At 33.0% G+C, this 19,995-nt stretch overlaps 2 protein-coding genes across 3 annotated transcripts; one reads left to right on the top strand and one right to left on the bottom strand.

Moving 5' to 3' along the window:
* Positions 1–776: 776 nt before the first annotated feature.
* LOC125196966 (stemmadenine O-acetyltransferase-like) lies at positions 777–2,774 on the bottom strand. Of its 2 annotated transcripts, XM_048095640.1 has the most exons (3): positions 2,093–2,774; positions 1,355–1,443; positions 777–1,243 (listed from the first exon to the last, which is right to left on the bottom strand). In XM_048095640.1, the coding sequence occupies exons 1-3, from the start codon at positions 2,761–2,763 to the stop codon at positions 885–887; spliced, it is 1,119 nt and encodes a 372-aa protein (XP_047951597.1). In that variant the 5' UTR covers positions 2,764–2,774; the 3' UTR covers positions 777–884. The 2 variants fall into 2 exon arrangements, with proteins under 2 accessions (XP_047951597.1, XP_047951596.1); XM_048095639.1 differs by having other exon boundaries at positions 777–1,443.
* Positions 2,775–16,490: 13,716 nt separating this feature from the next.
* On the top strand, positions 16,491–18,486 carry LOC125197220 (probable indole-3-pyruvate monooxygenase YUCCA5). Its single transcript, XM_048095935.1, has 3 exons — positions 16,491–17,422; positions 17,529–17,900; positions 17,997–18,486. The coding sequence occupies exons 1-3, from the start codon at positions 16,739–16,741 to the stop codon at positions 18,210–18,212; spliced, it is 1,272 nt and encodes a 423-aa protein (XP_047951892.1). The 5' UTR covers positions 16,491–16,738; the 3' UTR covers positions 18,213–18,486.
* The last annotated feature ends 1,509 nt before the right edge of the window (positions 18,487–19,995 follow it).

Below are 19,995 nucleotides of genomic sequence, written 5' to 3' on the forward strand. Positions count from 1 at the left end.
TCATATTGAAAAACTGAACGTGATAGTAAGTCGGCTGCCACACATGAACTGTTCTGAATATTATACACATGGAAGAATATATTTGGAAAATGTCAACTATACAAATTTAATAAATATTTGTATTCTTTAAGTTTTAAAAATCAGATTAACCGGTTCAATCGAAACCGGTCTAGAAAATGTTTGGACCAACGATCATGACGAATACTGAGACTGTTGTGCAGGAAACTTGAAGAGCACTATTTTCCTCTTCTTTCCTTCTGCGCGTTTTTCTTTCACTTTTCTCAATATGACAATACGAACAGTTTTTACGATGCTAAGTTTTTATATGTTCTCCTTTCACCTAAAAAAAGTAGTTAAATCACTAAATGGACCAATTAAATTTGGATTTTTACCCCCACAAATTGGAAGTCATAACTCATAATCCAACACAACACACACATACACATTGAATTATTGAAATCATCAATCCACGATACAACACAAAAGACATGAATTAATACTAACTATAGGAGCATGCTAAGGTTTGTGAGATCATGACAGTGGAATTTCTCATCACATACTAACATTTTCAACACTCTTGATCTTCAACTTAGATGAAGTAACTTCTGGATCACATCATTATCATCCAACTACACCTACATATCCAAACTTATCTGCATAAAAATTAGTACATCGTCCAACTGTATTCCACCTCGATATAATTAATTATTATACCAGTAATTTAAATAAAATATTATGCAATTGGTAATTTGCATAACACACATGACACATATGGATAAAAATTACTCCAAATAAGGAGATACAGGGACCTTTAATTATATTGGAGTTGCTTTTAACAATGAGAATCATATTTTATCGTAGTGAATCAATTTGTTTTTCCATGATTACAAATTACTCTTTAACATTGAATGAGCTAGGAATTTTTCCATATCTTGTTCACTCAACTGGAGCAATACCTCTATTCCATCCCCACTCTTTGTATCCATAAAAAATGCCATATTCTTGTAGGGCAGCCCGACAAACCTGACCCGGTCGGGTTCTCCCCACCCGAAATCCGCTTCGTACAAAGGAAACCCGCACACATTCGAAAACAGAAATCTCTCCTCCACTTTACTAGCTTCAACCTGATCTCTTATCTCTTCCAACTGCGTTTCCCTCTTTTTCAGCCCACCAACATAGCCGGCGTCCAGCGCCTTCGAGGCCTCCCGCACATTCCACATAAGCTTCGCCACTCCATCCCCGGCTGCCGCCACCACCCCGGAAACAAAAACAACGTTACCGAAGTGGTATCTGGACAGCGGCGGGTCACCCCGGCTCCGTAGGTTAATCGAATTATACACAATGCACATCTTACTTGGGTCGGATCTTATGCTCGAGTACCGGGCCCATATAAAAGCCCGCAGAGCCTCCACCCGGCTCGGACGATGCCCCCCATCAGTGTACCTTGTTGTCAAATAAAAGAAAAATAAATATAACAATATTCCATATTTGTGTAACGAGAGAACTGAAACCATTATATAATTCTCATGAGCCACTTACGTATCACCAATTGATTTTAGAATAACACCTTGTGGATTTCTATCAATATTAGATTAGGCTGCCGACTATGGGCTAAATTTAACTGACCTTATAGTATATCTCCAATGAAACTAAAAATGATTGTGAACTAAATTTGTATACATTTGTATTGAAACTAAAATATTTACTATGTTCCAAATTAAACTGACCAAAAAGTGCTCCGCAGTCCCCTCATAATTAAGTCATTTTTTCCATTTTAGGAAGTTCCCACATAGTTGAGTCATTTCCATATAAAGTAACTTTTTTACTCTCTCTTACTTTTTTATTTATTTATTTAACACACTCAACATCTCTTTCTTAAACTCCGTATCAAAAAATCTTACCTCAACTATGAGGGAACTGAGGGGTATATCTTTTTTATCTCAATAGTATTCATATTTATATTGAAAGTAAATATGACCATGGGCTAAATTTAACTGCCCTAAAGTATACCTGTGCTGAAACTAAAAAAATGACTGACTCACTTTCAATTTACAATTGGTATTAGAATGGAACCCGTGAATTTCTATCGTACCTTTCCTGGATGGCGGCGATCTCCGCTGCTGGGAACGTGAGGATTTTTCTGGCGACCTCTTCCTCAACGAATCCTGTCGGCGCGGGCCGGAGACTGATGCTGTCAAGCGGCGGAGCATAGGCCGCGTCGAATTTCGGGAGCGGTACGTTACCGCTGCCACCGTTTCTGGCGACGTTGGACCAGTTGCTGACGAACAAGTGGAGAGATAATCCGTCGGCGACCTTGTGCGAGAGGAGCATCCCAACGGCGAGGCCGCCGCAGCGGAAATAGGTGACGTGGACTGCCAGGCAATGATCTTTGAAGTCACCGCGAGGTAGAAATTTTTCCAAATTTTTAGGGTTTGGATTGGTGATGAATTGCGAGACGTCGCAGTCTGCTTGGGCTTCGGAAAAGGGCACGCCGGCGTCGTTGCAGTCGACGTAGAGGTTCGCGACGATGCGGCCGGCAAGGGGGTAGTATATGGAGAGGACCTCCGATAGGGATTTTTTCAGCTGCTTTGATTTTAAGGAATCGGAGAATTTTGGATTTGATGTGTAAAAGTAGACGAAGGGAATGAATGTTGTGAATGCACGTTGATCGAGAAATGAGAGTTGGTATTTTTGGAGTGATTTTGGGGTTGGAGAAGATGGTTTGATGGTTCCCTTCCAAATTGGCTTTGTTTCAATCTCCATTATGGGTTTTGGTTTTCCTCTTTCCAAAAATAAATTATGGCTTTATATTATATATATAGTGGAAAACTTTGTTACACTAATGTTTAATTGGTTTAAGACCTTGGGACATCATCAGTCTTAGTAATTTTCGTTGTTAAGAGATCATACAGAAGAATCTTGTTATGATATGATCATGTGAAAATTATTGGAAAAAGTTGTCAAGGCTACCATTATTGCAGAGATCAAGGAATAAGACAAGAAGCGAGGTGGTGTATACATGTGGGCGCTTTATTATTTAATTACTCCTTCCATCCATCTATATCAGATGCATTTCTTTTCGGTATGTAATTGTGTTAAAAGTGAGTTAAGTGAAGGAAGAATAAAGTGGGAAAGGAAAAAGGTAGAGAGATGAAGAAAAAATAAAGTAAAAGAGAGTAAAATAAGAGAGAGAAAAGTTGTGTTTTTTCACTAAAATAGAAAATGACTTGGCTACAATGGAACAATAACAAAAAAAAGAATAAAACTCACCTACAAGGACGGAGGGAGTACTTATTACCTGCCATGAGAGACTATTTTTTACTCCCTCCGTCCGCGAATAAGAGTCTCGTTTTTCCATTTTAGTCCGTCCGCGAATAATAGTCCCGGTTCACTTTTACCATAAATGGTAAGGGTCTCACCTTCCACTAACTCATCCCACTCACATTTCATTTAAAACTAATATATACAAGTGGGACTCCTATTACACTACATTTTTTCCACCCATTTTTCTTAACATTTCTTAAAACTCGTGCTGCCCATGAATGGGACCCCTAATGGTGGACGGAGGGAGTATTTTTTAGTTTGTCCGCGCAGTCAAACTAAAAAGATTCTCTTCCTTTTTATCTTGTGACAGTATTAGTTCATATCCTAATTCAACAAAATATTATGTGAAAAGTGATAGCCAGCTAGTAAAAGACTAATTATATGGACTTGCATGGGAGAAGATAATATAAAGGTCCCATGCCTAATGATAATTATTTGGATATTAAAAAGAAATGAGAGAATAGCGCAAGGAGGCCCATAAATATACTTTTCATACTGTGAAAAAATAAAAATAAATAAAAAAATTATCGACATATACATATTAGAGATAGAAAATACATCAACGCCGATCACACTTTGTCCCCATAAATGAACGCTTTAAGAAAATTAGTTTCTATTTTGTCAATTGACTGAAATCCGTTGGTAACTTACAAAGTTTTCGTAAAGAGCACGCAAACTATGATAAAGGCTTGATAATTATTTCAGCTATTGGATTTTGTCCAGTCACATCTACATAATGATTTGACATTAAAAAATGATAATGAATACTAGTACAATTAATGAGCCGTTTTAAAAAATTTCAACGGAATTTGGTGTAAACTTGATTGAGCTTAACCGTGAAAACTTTCAAAACAGCCCATTATAAGCCCAAATTATGTACTTTTACACCCAATGTATGTTTAGGAGGATAGATTTTTAATTACGAATTCATCACCTTGTGATTAATCACAAAATTGGAGATAGACTAGCAATCCAACCCAAATTCCTTTTCTTCACAAGATATTTGCTATCATTAGGCAACATTAATTTATTTTACTTGAATACAAGCATTTTTTTTAACTAAGCAAGATAATTTCTCACCTTTCAAATTTCAATTAGAAACTAAAGATTGCCACGCAGTCAAATTTAGTTGGACATACCAAAACAATTTTGAATCCGAATATATGTATAATGTATCTGAGGCCCAATGTCCATTCTTGGGCGATGGTCAAATGTTATGTAATCATATGAACCCTCCATTGTTCTCTATATGACTATATGGATCTGAATTCAGGCATCTCATATATTTTATCTACAAATTAATATTTTCCTGTATATTAAGTATATTCAGTTATAATAATTTTAATGAATGTGAGGCAGTAGATATACACAACAAGACATGTATGCATTAATTCCTAGATCAATGATAGACGTAATCCTAGATTTTTGAATTTCAATATTTCCAAATTCCAACTCAAAATAAAAATTTTATTAGATTGATTCCAATAAAACTACAAAATCTTTAGACACATGCTTGACCTGTGTGAAGCGTGGCAGAGAATATGTGATTTTATAACTGAATGTAAACTTGACTCAATATAACATCCGAAATCGAATCACCTAAACTAATTAATGAACTACTTATGTGGTTGGAGAATGGAGAGGTAAAAAGAGCCATAAAAAATAGTAGTAAGAAGTTTGAGTTTAGATAAAATCAAACACCAATAATTAATACCGAAATCACAAATTCAACCCAAAACAAAAAGATGAGTAGTATTCATTGGCCTCGTGTTGAAAGGCTGCTTAATTTTGTACAGGAAAATAACAAAGTATTAATTTTCATTCATTTTATAAGCTGCCGACCTAATTAATCGAATCTGGAGACGGAAAAATGTGTATGATGAATGCGGAATTATTATTCAAATATTGGGACTTTAATTAAATTGTTACTTTTATTCACCAATTATTTGATTCTCTAAAATATTAGTAATTTTTTACTATTAGCAAAGTTAATATAATTAGGTACGTTATCACATTCCTACATGTCTTTTTCTTGTATTATGTTTTTCTTCTTATAATTGAGAGCAATGAAATCGGATCGAAGAACATTAATGGAATATTTAATTAGGACACCCATCTTCTGATAATTAATCAAATTTCTAACACTTTTTTGATTAGGTCACATGCAAGGATCCTAAATATATTTCTAAAGTTCTAACCATATTTGGACCAAGAAATTTAGATTCCACGGTTAATTACTAGGAGTATTTTTTTCAGCTACTGATTAGTTTTTTTCTCTAATGTTCATAAAATTATTTTCTATTGTTTGCCTATCGATCTATTATATATACGCTACGCGTATATATCTGTATGGATTAATAGAATATTATTCACTTTTTTCTATATATATTGAGTGGTTTAATTTGTGGAATGAGTTTATTACATATATAACGCATGTAATTTTTCCGTAGTTAAGGCTGCGGATTATATATGTAGTGCATAAAGAAGCATAAGGCTCAGTCCAAAATATATATTTAAATGATAATCATCAATTTGTTGAAAAAATGATTGATCATTTACAAAATTTATTCTTTCCGAATGAATTTAATATTCTTAAGGCCAAATAATTGTTTAATACTGCAGAATGAATTTAACATTTTAAAAGCAATAAGAAATCTCTATCTATCCATGATATAATGATTATGATTCAATCCGGTCAATGAGGATCATGCCAAGGTTCCCAATACTAAATACACTGATTAGAGCTTATTTTTCTATTTAATTTTTCTAAAATTAAGAATCATTAAAAAGTTCTAAACAACTGAACTTCCCGTGCCCTCCATGTGATATCATCAGCTACTATTCAAACTTTTTGAACTTGTGGAGCTAATTAATCTAAATAAATATATACTATTAATTTAACTATATTCATTAAAGGGGTGTAATCTAACTAGCTTTGCTAATTTTGTTAACTAATTATCTATTAAAAATATCAACATAAATGATTATTAATTTAGATTGTCATAGTTTGTTGTTGTGTTGAAGGCTAAGTTTAGTTTTGATAAAAACATGTTTGGATAATTAGCAAGGAGATTCAAGTAAAGAATCCGAATCCACTTCAGGAACAACACTAAACACGAAAGATAGTAGAAAATATAAGGAAAAATCAGGGTACATTAACGTCCATTAGAAAAGAGTCAATTCAGAAAAGATAGAGATTCAATGAAATATTGGAATAATGACGAATTCGGGTAGTACAAAAGCGTGTATAAAACACCAAAAGAACAAAGAGGTTGAGAATGGCAAGAAGATTGTAAATGCAACCAGAGGCCGACGCAGAAAAAAGTATTGATAAACTTAGATAAATTTCAAAAATTTATAAAATCAAAATATTTAAAAAATCTTTTTATTGAGGGCTTTAGCCCCACTACTTTTACATGGGTACGCCCTCGAATGCAACTACATATCAACCTTGAATGTTGGTAGAGATGCCCAAGGTTTCTTAAACCGTCGTCTCTTGCGTGGCTCGACTTGTCTCACTGACACGAGCTACGCAATAGACAGACAGTGTTACACTCATCTTGTCTCGCGGAGTGGCTCTTGAGGGGGAGTAAGTAAGTTGGATAACTAGCACGCCACGTGGGGGTGTGGCGTGCTAACGTTGGGCGGTGACACCTACTCGTCGGCCCGCAAGTGGGCAGCGTAGTTCAACTGTTTTTTTTAATTCAAAAAATTGAAAAAAAGATCGAAATTCACAAAAATTTTCTATTTTTTTAAAAAAAATCCAAAAAAAAACAAAATTAATAAAAAATACATTAAACAAATATTCAAAATTCACAATGGAGGGAGGACTTTCAAATATATCAATGTTTGGAATATGGTCCGACGGATCGAGTGATAGTTTTAATTATATACGGAGTAAATTTTAATTTTTACATTTTTAACTTTTTGGATTTCAAATTGTAAAAATTTCAATTTTTTAAATATGTATTTTAAATTAAATATTTTGTATTAGTTGCATTTTAAATTGAAGAAATTAAATAGTGAGATTCATGAATAGTTAATAGAAGAGATAGTTGAGAGATGCAAGGGTCCCGGATATAGTAGAGATAGGATAAATTGTGATGTGGGATCCAAAAATAGGAGACAGATAAGAGTCATGGTTGTTGATGTCAATTTCACTATATATCTCAAGGATTCTACTCTTTTATAACAATGAAGTTATTCAATTTCAATACCCCTCTTGACCAAAAAAAAAAAAAAACTACGAGGTCGAAATCCCCTTTATATAATGAACTCATGGGTTTTGATTTATAAGGATGAAACTATATCATAAAAAATCCTAAACTAAACAAGGAAAGTTCTTTTCTTGACTTCATTCAAGCAAGAAAAGTTCAAGTTAAGATAGCAAATTAAAGCATTAATCCAATTAATACTCCCTCCTTCCCACTTAAAATGCAACATTTGAGAATCGGCACAGGATTTTATGTAGTGTTGTTTTGTAAGTTAATGAAGAGAGAGTAAAATAAAAGAGATGAAAAAGTAGAGATAGAGTTGTTTCCATTTAAGGAAATGTTTCATTTTTAATGGGACAACTAAAAAAGGAAAACGTTGCATTTTTAATGGGACAGAGGGAGTATAATGTAGCAAAAGGGGCGAAGTATCTTATGGGTCATATACTTAGTAATCATTGGTTAAGCACAATGCTAGCTAATAATTTTCAAGTGGTTCGACTCGAAAATGTTCTTCTTTGACCAAGAAAAAGTTATCATAAATACTACTACCACTTTGCTAATTAATTAAGGTACCTATTTCTTTTTAGCTCTTTTGGTCCGAAAGCGAATAAAAACGTATTGGTGTGCATGTTAGCAATTAAGCTACATAGGAGTATAATATTATAAGCCTCTAAGGAAACAAACATGAAAGATTTAGGGATTAAAACAAATAGTTCGTGTATTCAATATTAGATGAAGTACACATAATAATCATAATCTTCCAAAAGTTTTCACCAGTTCTTATCCAACTAACACAAATGTTTAGAAATAAAATATGTAATAGTACATCTAAAAGTTCAAATAATAGCACACGTCAAACCCCAATTCGAATAGAACACCTTTTGCACTTTCAATACATTATTACTATTAGAAAATAAATATAATTAAATGGGCATCCATACTATACTTCTATTAATCTAGACAAAAGAAAATAAAATAAAAATAATCATTGTCTAATAGCGTATACTGAGTGAGTTTGAGCCTATAATAATTTTTTTTCCTCCGTAAAATTTTGTGCAAATTTATTTCAACTTAGCTAATTAAAATCTTACATTTTGTAATATCATATGCCAGTGCCACATCGATTTTTTTAAAATTCATATAAAATGTACTAGTATATTTATATCCTTTGATTTAACAGCAAAACATAGTGAGCACAAGTATGTACTATGCCTTATTGAATAGATGATAGCAATAATTATGAAAATAAAAATAAATCCAATTCTGTCTTTTTAAAAAAATACAGTGGCCAAGTAGATGAAGATCCTTACGGACCCTATCTCGGATATTAATCATCTGTTTATATTTTTAACGTAAGAGCTAATTAGGATATATGATGTTTCCACGTGGCATCTTTTTATGCGCACCATAATATTATTTGGTGGATTTGCAAAATTTGTATTGTATTTGTACCCATAATCTTAGACTAGCCCATAATCAGAGACTAATCATTTTTCTTATACTACAGTAACCTAGTAAAAGCAATACTGCGTTATTTTGTTATGCCTATAGTTATATAGTATACCATATTTTATTTTTTTTACTTGTTTATAAGGTGAAAGTTTTTCCACTCAATAAAATATGAAATTATAAAAGGGAGATTACTAAAAAATGTGATAAATATTTCTCATCTTTTCTAGTCTAGCTATTCTTATGCTAAAATCTTTTGTTAGTCATAAAAGAAAATTTGTTTTGTGTTCTCCCCATGTATAAACTTAGTCTCACGTTCCTAATTTTTGTTTTTTACATCCTTGGGAATAAATGCATCGTAAATGGAAATTTTCATGTATATCAATAGAAAACAACATCTTCCACGAAGCCCACATAATCCTAAAGTGCACTCCAACTATTATTGGAGCATGGGTGTGGAGGCTGCTTGTAATTTTCTGTATGTAGATACATATATGATATAGTGTTATACTATTTCATACTTATAATTAAGTAGGGGTGTCGATCGAGTCAACCAGCTCGAGTTCAGTCCATCCTTATCGGATTATCAGCTATTTTCAGGCTAGAAATTTTCGTTGATAACCGTTAACATTTGAGTTCGGATTGACTCGTCCGGACAATTGCACTCAAACAAATTTCTGATATTTTTTTAAAACCTATATATTTCTCTTGATGAATCCATCTTTCTAATAAGCAGTACACTCATAAATGAACGACATTTTAACTCGAAATTAATATGCAGTATAATTCTTAGAAATGTAAACTACGCATATTTTCCAAATGAATATCGTTTTTTTCATTTTTAAATCTAAACATTCAATGTTCAATGTAGAGTAAATATAACTTCAAACATTTTATCAAAGTACATTTTCACATATATTTTGAAAACATTACCACACTAACTTTCAAAATATTGAAAAACAAAGAGTTTGAAAATTATACTCCACTCCATAATTAGAACTTATTCATTTTGAAGATCTAATTCTATTGGGTTTGGGCTATTTAATTTCGTGTCAATTTTCTTGGATTGCATACTGTTTAGTTTAGGGTCATTTGAACTGAAATTTTTTTAGGATATTGCTGCAAATTTTATATCTTATCAAACCAATTAATAAATGTCTAAACTGAACAAATATTTCCGTTCTAGAGTATCCAATTACTTCACTGGAGTTTCAGCCTACTCAACAATAATACAACTAATGATTAGCTTTAACCCACTACTTCAAAAACAAATATAAATGTTTGTTTTTTAATACAATTCCATGTCGAGATAAAATAGAGTCCACAACATCTGAGTTGTAGGAAAAGTACTTGTAAATTATAGTCCCAAATAAAATCGAAGTGTGGTCACGCACTTCCACACACACACGAGAACAACTTGGGTTTATTTATGTATATTTAGATGTTTGGAGTAATATATTAAATTAAAAGGATTGTGATAATTGTACTCCCATTCCAAAGCCATTGGAAGAGAAACTCCCATGTAACAACAAATGCAAAGTTGATGATATTCTTGCATCAAAAGAAGAGACTCAACTAACCCTAGGTCTCCATGCACATGCTCCTTCTTGCCATCTTAATTTGCATACCACAATCTTATTTCTTGTTTTCCAATAAATTAATCTATATGATTTGGCAAAATATAGTTCATTACTTTGCATTCTTGTGAATTGTGACAGATATTACTTTACAATAACCCAAGTAATTAAGCCAGAAGATTCCACATCTCTTACTTGATAAGTGCAAATTCACCTGATATTTATTTATACATGTAAGAGATCTCTCTAACCTTATTTTAATGTGTCTTGTTGGGATTTTATATGTACTAGACTACCAGTTGGTTATATATTATCGAAATAAAAATGAGAAATCACTAGATGTGTCAAAGTTATTGGATCCCGAAATATTGTGAGCCGAGTGCAACCCGAGACTTCAATATTTTCCGTGTCGGTTCGACCCGTAAATTTATTTGGATGGACCATATTTGATGACTCTAACAAGTAGTGATGTGTGTGGGTTTAAAAGATGAGGTTGACTCCTATATATGACTACGTATGTACGTTACAATATAGCATACATGTCGTTATCACATTTTTCTATACTATGATTAACTCTTTTACTTGGATAAATGTAATTTTTTTTATAATAATTGACATTTTTAGAATATTCGCATAAATAGGATGTTCTCATTTATTGAGTCTACGTGTTAAAGGATATGTTAAAAATGATGCATTTAAAGAAGGAAAAATGTTTAAGAATAATTAGTGTTGAAAGTTTTTAAAAAATACTGTAATTAAATAAACAGATGCTCATAGGTGATAGGAACAATCAGTTTTATTTAATGATTATATCACTTATATTTGCCATTGTTAGTTATATACAATCAACAATCCTTTGATAGATTAAGGAATGCGATTTTTGTGACTATAAAATAAAACTCCATTTTTAAGACTACTTTTAGACATTTTTTAGTTCGAGACGTTATTAATGAAACAATAAAAAAATTAAAAGTACAATATTAATGGAAAAGAAGAAGTACTAATATTTAATTGACTAGTTTTGTATATATATTTATAACCAACCTAATTATTTCCTTTAATATAGTTTATTTATTTATTTAATATTGACAGTAACATCATGTTATTTTCTTTGTGGGGAGAATAATTTTTTATTGTGGAGCAAAGAAGATTGTTCGAACTACCTACAGTGCAAAGTCTTGGATTAATGTGAGGACCGCACCCACTTCACGTGCTTTCCCAAACACATTTATAGCTTCTCACATTTTAATACTTTTATAGAATTATATTGCTTTGATCAGTTATGGTATTTTGTGGTACCAATCTAATTGTAAAAATAGTATTACTCCCCGAGTTCCACTTTAGGAGTCCCAGTTTATCCTTTTTGTGTGTCCCACTTTAAAAGTCTCGATTGGTATATTCCATAAATAGTATTAGGCCCCACATTCCACTCACATTTTATTATAAAACTAATATAAAAAAGTAGGACACACATTCCACTATATTTTTTTCATCAACTTTCCTTTACATTTCTTAAAATCCGTGTTGAACTCAACTGACACTCCTAAAGTGGGACGGAGGGAGTAGTATAAAGTAGTGTTTTTTTCTTTAATATTTTAAATATAGTTTTTTCATTAATTAGCATTTCTCTCTATCATTTAGCATCATTAATTTATCATCTTATTATTTATTATTACAAATATATTCTTATTATATATATATAACTGACACATATGACACATGTAATATCGTAACTCAGTTATTAATATGCGTAATTCGCATATGTTCCAAAATAAGGTGAAAGTTCATCACAATTCACACATGATCATGAGCTTTTTGTTGCATATTCGCACACAGTCTACTAATTAATTATTAAGTCCAATATGTCACCTTATGTTGAAATAATTGCATAAAATTTATGAGAAAATCGTACAATTGGACCATCAAAAGGATTATGACAAAATTGCACTACGCGTGACTAATTAAAGATTAGGACCAATTGAATGTGTAGCCCCAAAAACATTCCAAATTGATATAAAAAGGTATTCGTGAATAAACTTATCAGTCACGAATTTAAAGCAAAACAAATAATCAAAGCCAAAGTGATTATAATACTACATATCTTCACCGCATTTGGGAAAATGTGTTTATAAGTCTTCGACTCAGGAAGTAGTACTCCATATTTATCCCTTACCCAAAGTGGAGTAATATTTTAGTTAATCAAAATTTTGAACGACGTGGCTCAACAGAGCCTAGAGATTTTGTATTAACTCAATAACAAAAAATCAATTCCAATACAGAATATATCTTGGTTGAATCCTACATAATATACAAAGGCAGAGAACTGAGAAGTGTGAAACCGGTGATTATTGAGCTTGTGTGGAAAAATAAAATTACATATATGCGATTTTATTCGTGCCAAATGAATAATAATGTGCCGCCCATGTGTAGAATAGAGTCAATTTTGTTGAAAGTGAATAAATAAAAATGACAAAACTTATTAGTAGTTGGGAACTTATTATGATGGCTCGATTTGGATTTGGATTTGCATTTAGATTTTGAAACGGGACCATGACATTTACATGTATGATGTATAATCAATCATCTTTCACAATAGAAACCAATTTCAATAATGAAGACGGTGATGATGCAACGTAGATCCCGAGCCTTTAGGAGAGGGGTATTTCGGTAATCATCTTCTTCTTCTTCTTGAAATGCGATAGCGAAGAAACGGGAGCTGGATTAGGATATGGAGAAATAACATTTATAGGAAATAATGCCACATCTTAATTTTTTACTTCTATTTGATGAATGATAGCAATATACTACATTTCCTAATTTACTAGTTGATGAATGTAGCCAAAAAGGGGTCGAGTTGTTTTTCAAATTCCTTATGGTTTATTTTACGATTGGGATTAGTGCTGACTAGGATGAGATGGAGTGGATCTCATGTTTGTTGCCAAATCAGCCTAAAACGTTCACATTAATCTTGTCTAATCTTATGTGGCCAAACTTAGTTTTATCTATTAAATATTAAACACATAAGCACCGCCAATCAAAGAATTAAGCACAAACAATATATAAATAAAGAAAAAACTCAGTGCAAGTAATTGAAAAATATGAAGATTTTCACTGCCTTTCGGAATCGAATTTATAAAATGTATTCATAGACCATAGTAAATTTTTTCATGGTTCAGAGACTGATCATAGTTCTCATATTCACAATTATGAATAATTTGCACTTCACTCCCTGCTATTTTTATTATAATGGAATTACAGAATAGTCAAGGAAAGAATATATAGGTTTGCAAATATATTTTTTAAATTAACCGGCGTGGACAATTGAAAATAAAAAGAGAGAGTTTCTTTCGGAGATAAAAATAATACTAATAACACTTTAAGGTCTTAAAATAGCAACATTTTAATCAAAGTACATAAAGTAGCGTCTTGTTTTCAAAAGGCCAACTAGCAAACTTCGTCCGGACTTCTAAAAGTTGAATAATATATATAGTACTTTAATTTAGCCATTGCAAAGTAAATTACAAACTTGTATCCAATTGTAATTTTAGTTTCATTATCAAATCGATGCAAATAATGGAGTACTACTCTCTTGATCTAATCAGTGTTAGCATGTGAGGTCAATTTTTTTTGGATATAAAGATTAAACAATATAATTTTTAATGAGTTAAGTAGAGTGAAAATAAAATAGGAGAGAATAAAGTAGGAAAATGATGAGAGAATAAAATAGGAATAATAAAGGAGTACAAATTAAGTATGAGATAATAAAGAAAGAGATACTATTAGTGTGTGTGATTTAGTTAAGCAGTAGAGTGGTGGTAATATTTAAAATCCAAAATCTCGGGTTTGAATCCACCGTAGCACGATTTTTAAATTTATATCCATTTGCTCATAAAAAAGTGGAAAGAAAGAGATATCAAGTGTCTTATATTTGCTTCAAAAAATAATATAACTATAATAAGACTGCCCAAATAAATATGATCTAGTATTAACTGAACGAAGGGAGTATTATTAGTTTATGTTGATATCTACTCCATATGATAGGAGTATTTTTTATATTCGAAAAAAATGAGGAGTATACTCTTTACAAATGATTAAAAGTGAAGTTGGGATTAAAAGATGACTATATGTATTTTCCAAATATCCTATTTTTTCGCTAGTTTTGTTCTCTTGAAAACAAATTTTAAATGGAAACACATCCCAATCACTAAAAAAAATATCAGTTTACCTACGGAATTACTGATGCTACACTATCCTTCGGTGATTACCGGCGGCTTGTCCGTCTGTAACTTTTTTGCCCTTTTTTTAATTTTAGCCTTTGGGGAAATCCTACTCTATGCAATAATCCCCACATAACAAATGTTCTCATTATAACTTAGTATATAATATATATGGATCAATATTCTTGGGTTACAAATCACATCTCAGATAATGAGTAAAGTTGCAAGCAATGTTTAAGCACTACTTGAATTTTATTAGTATTAAAATTTTCGGGAGTGTCCCTGGAAACTATATATATACACGCCTCTAATTAATTTATATTTTGAGAAAAATGAAATTTAATTAAGTTTTTGTTGCGTATATATTGAGTTCCGAACAATCTCATAGGAGAGATATTGATTTCTAACAAACTAAAAAATATGTATGACAATTATCAACCTAAACAGATAAAAATAAAAGCAGAAAAAAATGTGATAAAGAACACAAAAAGGAAGATCTTTCAAGTGTTTGTAAGTTACTTTGCTGATCAAATTTAGTGTTCTCACTAAATCTATTATGGAAGAATGGAGTACTTTAATAGTTTAACATTTGCTCCTAAATACAAATCTCAAGATTCACGTTTTTCGATCAATTTAAATTTGTACTAATTTCCTTTGAATATATTATATGTATGGTGATAAAATCATACTCGACACTGCTCTAGCTAGTTAGAAGAAGAAAGAAGAGAAGAATGTATGCTTAGTTTTGAGATTTGCAATCATGATAATCAATATATTATTATTATTTTGAGAGATTAGTCTCTTTCTACCACATTTTCAGATATTGATTGAAGGGCACACCAACTTATAGAATCATTATTTTCAGAAAGCAACTTATAGATTATCATTATTGATTGAAATATCTATATTTATCCCATGTTATTAGGTCTAATATATCAATTTGAAAACTTATTCAATGACTGGTACATGTATATTAACGATCTTATATTCCCTAATAATTATATTGGGATAGAATATTTATAATAGTAATAAATAAATAAGATTAGCGATCATATATAAAGTCAAACTCTTTGAAGGGAATATGCTTCTAAAGAGATTTATGGTTCATAAATAGTTTCACTTGTATTGGAATCTACTTTAATTATACTGCAATGTGGATAAGAAATAGAGGAGAAAGTCTGAGATCCGAATATAATCATTCCAAAGTAAAAAACTTTGGATAGAATTATAGCGATATTTTTGGATCTGAGATCCTCTATTTCTTATCATAGTAGCATAATTGCAGTAGATTCTAATACAAAAGAAACTATTTGTCGACCGTAAATTTCAGTGGAAGCATATTCCTCTTCTAAGAAAAGTACTATACACTAATGAACCAAAAACACACAACTACAAAAGGCTTCTTAGATCCTATATTTTCGTAACATTAAGTACCTAAACCTAAGTTAGCATAATATACTCCCTCCGTCCCCAAAGAATATGCATTTTGGGTTCGTCACGGATTTTATTATAAAATTGGTAAAATAAGAGAGAGGCAGAGAGAAAAAGTAATTAAAGTATTGTTAGTGCAGGATGTGTCCTACCTCATTAGAGAGAAAAGAGTTTTCAATGCATATTCTTGTGAGACGAACTAAAAGGAAAATAGTGTATATTCTTGTGGGACGGAGGGAGTATTAACTAAACGTACGATAACAAATAGAAGCCCTCTCTTTCTCTCTCACTCACATACACACACTGCATCCAATCATGTGGAAAAAAACAGAAAAATCATAGTTTCTCAAATCCTCACCACCACCACCTCCCTATTTAAACCTCATTCAAGTACTCCTTCCCCCTCCACTCATTCCACCTTTCTCCTCTCCTTTTCCTAATCATATCAAACAACATTCAAATCAAATCAAATCCCCTCTCTCTCACACACAAACAATATCAAATTAAAACAAACATTCTTCTCTCCATGAGGCATCAGCATCATCATGATCATGATCATGAGGAGGAAGAGGAGGAGCTGTTCACGGGCGGGCGGCGCTGCATACTCGTGAACGGCCCCCTCATCGTTGGAGCGGGCCCCTCGGGGCTAGCAGTCGGGGCAGGCCTAAGGCGAGAAGGCGTCCCCTTCCTCATCCTCGAGCGAGCCAACTGCATTGCCTCGCTGTGGCAGAGAAAGACATACGACCGCCTCAATCTCCACCTCCCCAAGCACTTCTGCCAGCTCCCTTACATCCCCTTCCCGGCCGACTTCCCCGAATATCCCACCAAGCGCCACTTCATCGACTACCTCGAGGCCTACGCCCAACACTTTGCCATATCTCCGATGTTCGATGAGACTGTCGAGTCCGCCAAGTATGACCAAGCATGCGGGCTTTGGCGCGTCCGGAGCGCCAACGTGGACGGCTCCACCACTGATTATTTATGCCGGTGGCTTGTAGTGGCCACGGGGGAGAATGCGGAGAAGGTGGTGCCGGAGTTTGAAGGGCTGGATGGCTTCTCCGGAGAGGTGGTGCATGCCTGTGATTACAAGTCCGGGAAGGGGTTTTCCGGGAAGAAGGTTTTGGTTGTTGGTTGTGGGAACTCCGGCATGGAAGTCTCTCTTGATCTCTCCAATCATCGCGCTCTTCCATCCATGGTCGTCCGCAGCTCTGTAAGTACTCGGCATTGTAAATAAAACACATTTTTGCTAATTGATTATTTTATGAGAGACATAACTAAACAAATAAAGGACAAAATTTGTTTGTTTGGATGGACAGATACATGTGTTGCCAAAGGATGTGTTTGGGGTGTCGACATTTGAGCTAGCGGGTCTGATGACGAAGTGGCTGCCGCTGTGGGTGGCGGACAAGATACTGGTGGCGGCTGCGCGGCTGATTCTTGGGGACACGGAGAGGTATGGGCTGAAGAGGCCGGCGATGGGGCCGTTGCAGCTGAAGCATACAGAGGGGAAGACCCCTGTTCTTGACATAGGTGCACTCGCAAGGATAAGGTCAGGAGACATCAAGGTGGTTTGTGGGATCAACAAGTTTTTGGAGGAAGGTGTTGAGCTTGTTAATGGACAGATTCTTTGTGTTGATTCTGTCATCATGGCTACTGGATACTCTAGCAATGTGCCCACATGGTTACAGGTGAGAAGGAAATTTATGTGATAGTTATGGAAATTGGTGCTTGTAAAATACTACTCCTCTTTTTAAGTGAATCTTATCATTGTATGTGATTTGTAGGAAAGTGAGTTCTTTACAAAGGATGGTTTTCCAAGATCACCATTTCCAAATGGTTGGAAGGGCAAAGATGGGCTTTATGCAGTTGGTTTTACAAGGAGAGGGCTCTCGGGTGCATCGGCCGACGCGGTCCGAGTTGCGCAGGACATAGCTGAGATTTGGAATCAAGAAATCAAGCACAAGAGCCATGCAGTGGGAGTGGCCTGCAATAGAAGATGATGCAAATAATTTGATGACAAATTCTTTTCTAGTTTTTTTCTTTTTCTTTTTTCACCTATATTTTCTTGTGTTTGGTCTAGTTTTACCAGCACATTGACAGATAAGGGGAGTTTGGTTAGGCAAATGGTAGAAGAAAAGAAAGTATAAAACAAAAAAGAACCACAACAAAAGCCCTCTTCAATAAGAGTGCCAAAAAAGCTTACATTTTAGCATTTATTTTCTTGTAAAAAGGGAGATGAGGCTTTCTTGATTAAACTTTTTTTCTTTAATGTCAAGAGATTAATTTATTTGGTACGCACTTCTCTTTGGTATGCACTTCTCTTTGGTGTTTCCCCCACCCCCTTAAATGTTGTGATGAAAGACCAATGGTGAATAACCTATGACTTGAGAGAAAGACCTTACTACCAAATTAAAATGGTCCAATTTGGTAGTATTAAATTACAATAGAAGTGATGGGAACTATCTCCAGAAATTGGTCCAATAATATGGTGGACCATGTAACCATTATTCAATAGCATCAAATGTAGTATTCAATGTGATGCAGACTCTTCACTAGCTTTGTTTAGGAACAAGTACATAGTTATAAAATTGAAGAACTTCCATCTTGCCAATAGCACATGCTACCTACAATTTACAAGAAAGAAAGAAAACTAATTAATTCGATCTAACCCTAGGTTGCAAAACTTGATCCACAAAAAATAGTAGATATCAAGGCCAAGACATTCACAGCTGCCTGCCCAAAATGGATCAAGAAACATTTATTCTTTTCCTAACACCAACATTAATTAACATTCTTTGCCTAATGACTTCATGTAAAGAAGAATCTAAAATGTAAAGCATCACTTTCATCATCTTTATCTAATTCCTTTTCCTATAGCATCACTCATGACTTCGCCTTTTCAACTTTTCAATATCATGATTAGAAACAAGAAAAGTCAATAGAAATGTGGTTTTTTGGCTATGAGTCTCTCGTACTCCCTCGTCCAATAATAGAATTCGTGCTGTTTGGTGAATTGATTTTTAGAAAAATAAAGTATTGTGGATAAAAAAAATTTAATAAAATATAAATTTCATTTTTATAGTATATTATTATTAGTTTTATAATTAAATAAAAGTGAAATTAGCTAGCCGAAGTGTGAGACTCATTTTAAAACAGTATAATAAAAATGAAATGACATATTTAATTTTAATATTTAAAAAAAAATAAAAAATGAGACATTTATTGACTGACCAAGTAAAAAATTAAGTAATATGCTACCTTGATTTATGCCACGGTGGGCCCCACACAAGGAAGCAGTCAAAGGACGTGGCCCTTAACGCACACAGCATGAGCGTGTGCAGTTCATTGCGTATGTCGCATATTTATATTTTTTGTTTTTTTTCTTTAGGTTTTCGTTTCCTTTACTTTTATCAATGATTTCTTCATGTTTTTCCTTTTCTTTTCATTTTCTCAAGTTTCTTTGATTATTTATTCATATTTTTGTTTTATTTTTTAGTTGTTTTGATTACTAATTTAGTTAGAACTTTGTTAATTTTGGCTAATTAATTAAGAGAAAATGCTTTGTACTCATTTCTAATTTAATAAAATTTTGATAATTATTGCTCATTTAATAATTTATTCGTTTTAATTAATTTATTTATTTTTAAATGGTTCTATATATACAAAAAAATAAGATAATAATTTATATGTGTGGATGTAATGAAAAAATAGAATTATGAGGTAGGAGCCACAAATAGTAATTTGAGGATTTATATAGTGAGGGAAATTTGGGGGATTTGAAAA

The sequence above is a fragment of the Salvia hispanica genome, chromosome 6 (genome assembly GCF_023119035.1).
Source record: "Salvia hispanica cultivar TCC Black 2014 chromosome 6, UniMelb_Shisp_WGS_1.0, whole genome shotgun sequence".
In the NCBI taxonomy this organism is placed as follows: Eukaryota; Viridiplantae; Streptophyta; class Magnoliopsida; order Lamiales; family Lamiaceae; genus Salvia; species Salvia hispanica.

What these genes read in the sequence shown, in the direction of transcription:
- LOC125196966 (XM_048095639.1), bottom strand. Translation starts at nt 2,763, where the DNA reads ATGGAGATTGAAACAAAGCCAATTTGGAAGGGAACCATCAAACCATCT. An exon ending in ATCGCCGCCATCCAGGAAAG is followed by an intron (nt 1,444 to 2,092) that starts GTACGATAGAAA and finishes TTTGACAACAAG; the next exon opens with GTACACTGATGGGGGGCATC.
- LOC125197220 (XM_048095935.1), top strand. Translation starts at nt 16,739, where the DNA reads ATGAGGCATCAGCATCATCATGATCATGATCATGAGGAGGAAGAGGAG. An exon ending in CCATGGTCGTCCGCAGCTCT is followed by an intron (nt 17,423 to 17,528) that starts GTAAGTACTCGG and finishes TTGGATGGACAG; the next exon opens with ATACATGTGTTGCCAAAGGA. An exon ending in ATGTGCCCACATGGTTACAG is followed by an intron (nt 17,901 to 17,996) that starts GTGAGAAGGAAA and finishes TGTGATTTGTAG; the next exon opens with GAAAGTGAGTTCTTTACAAA.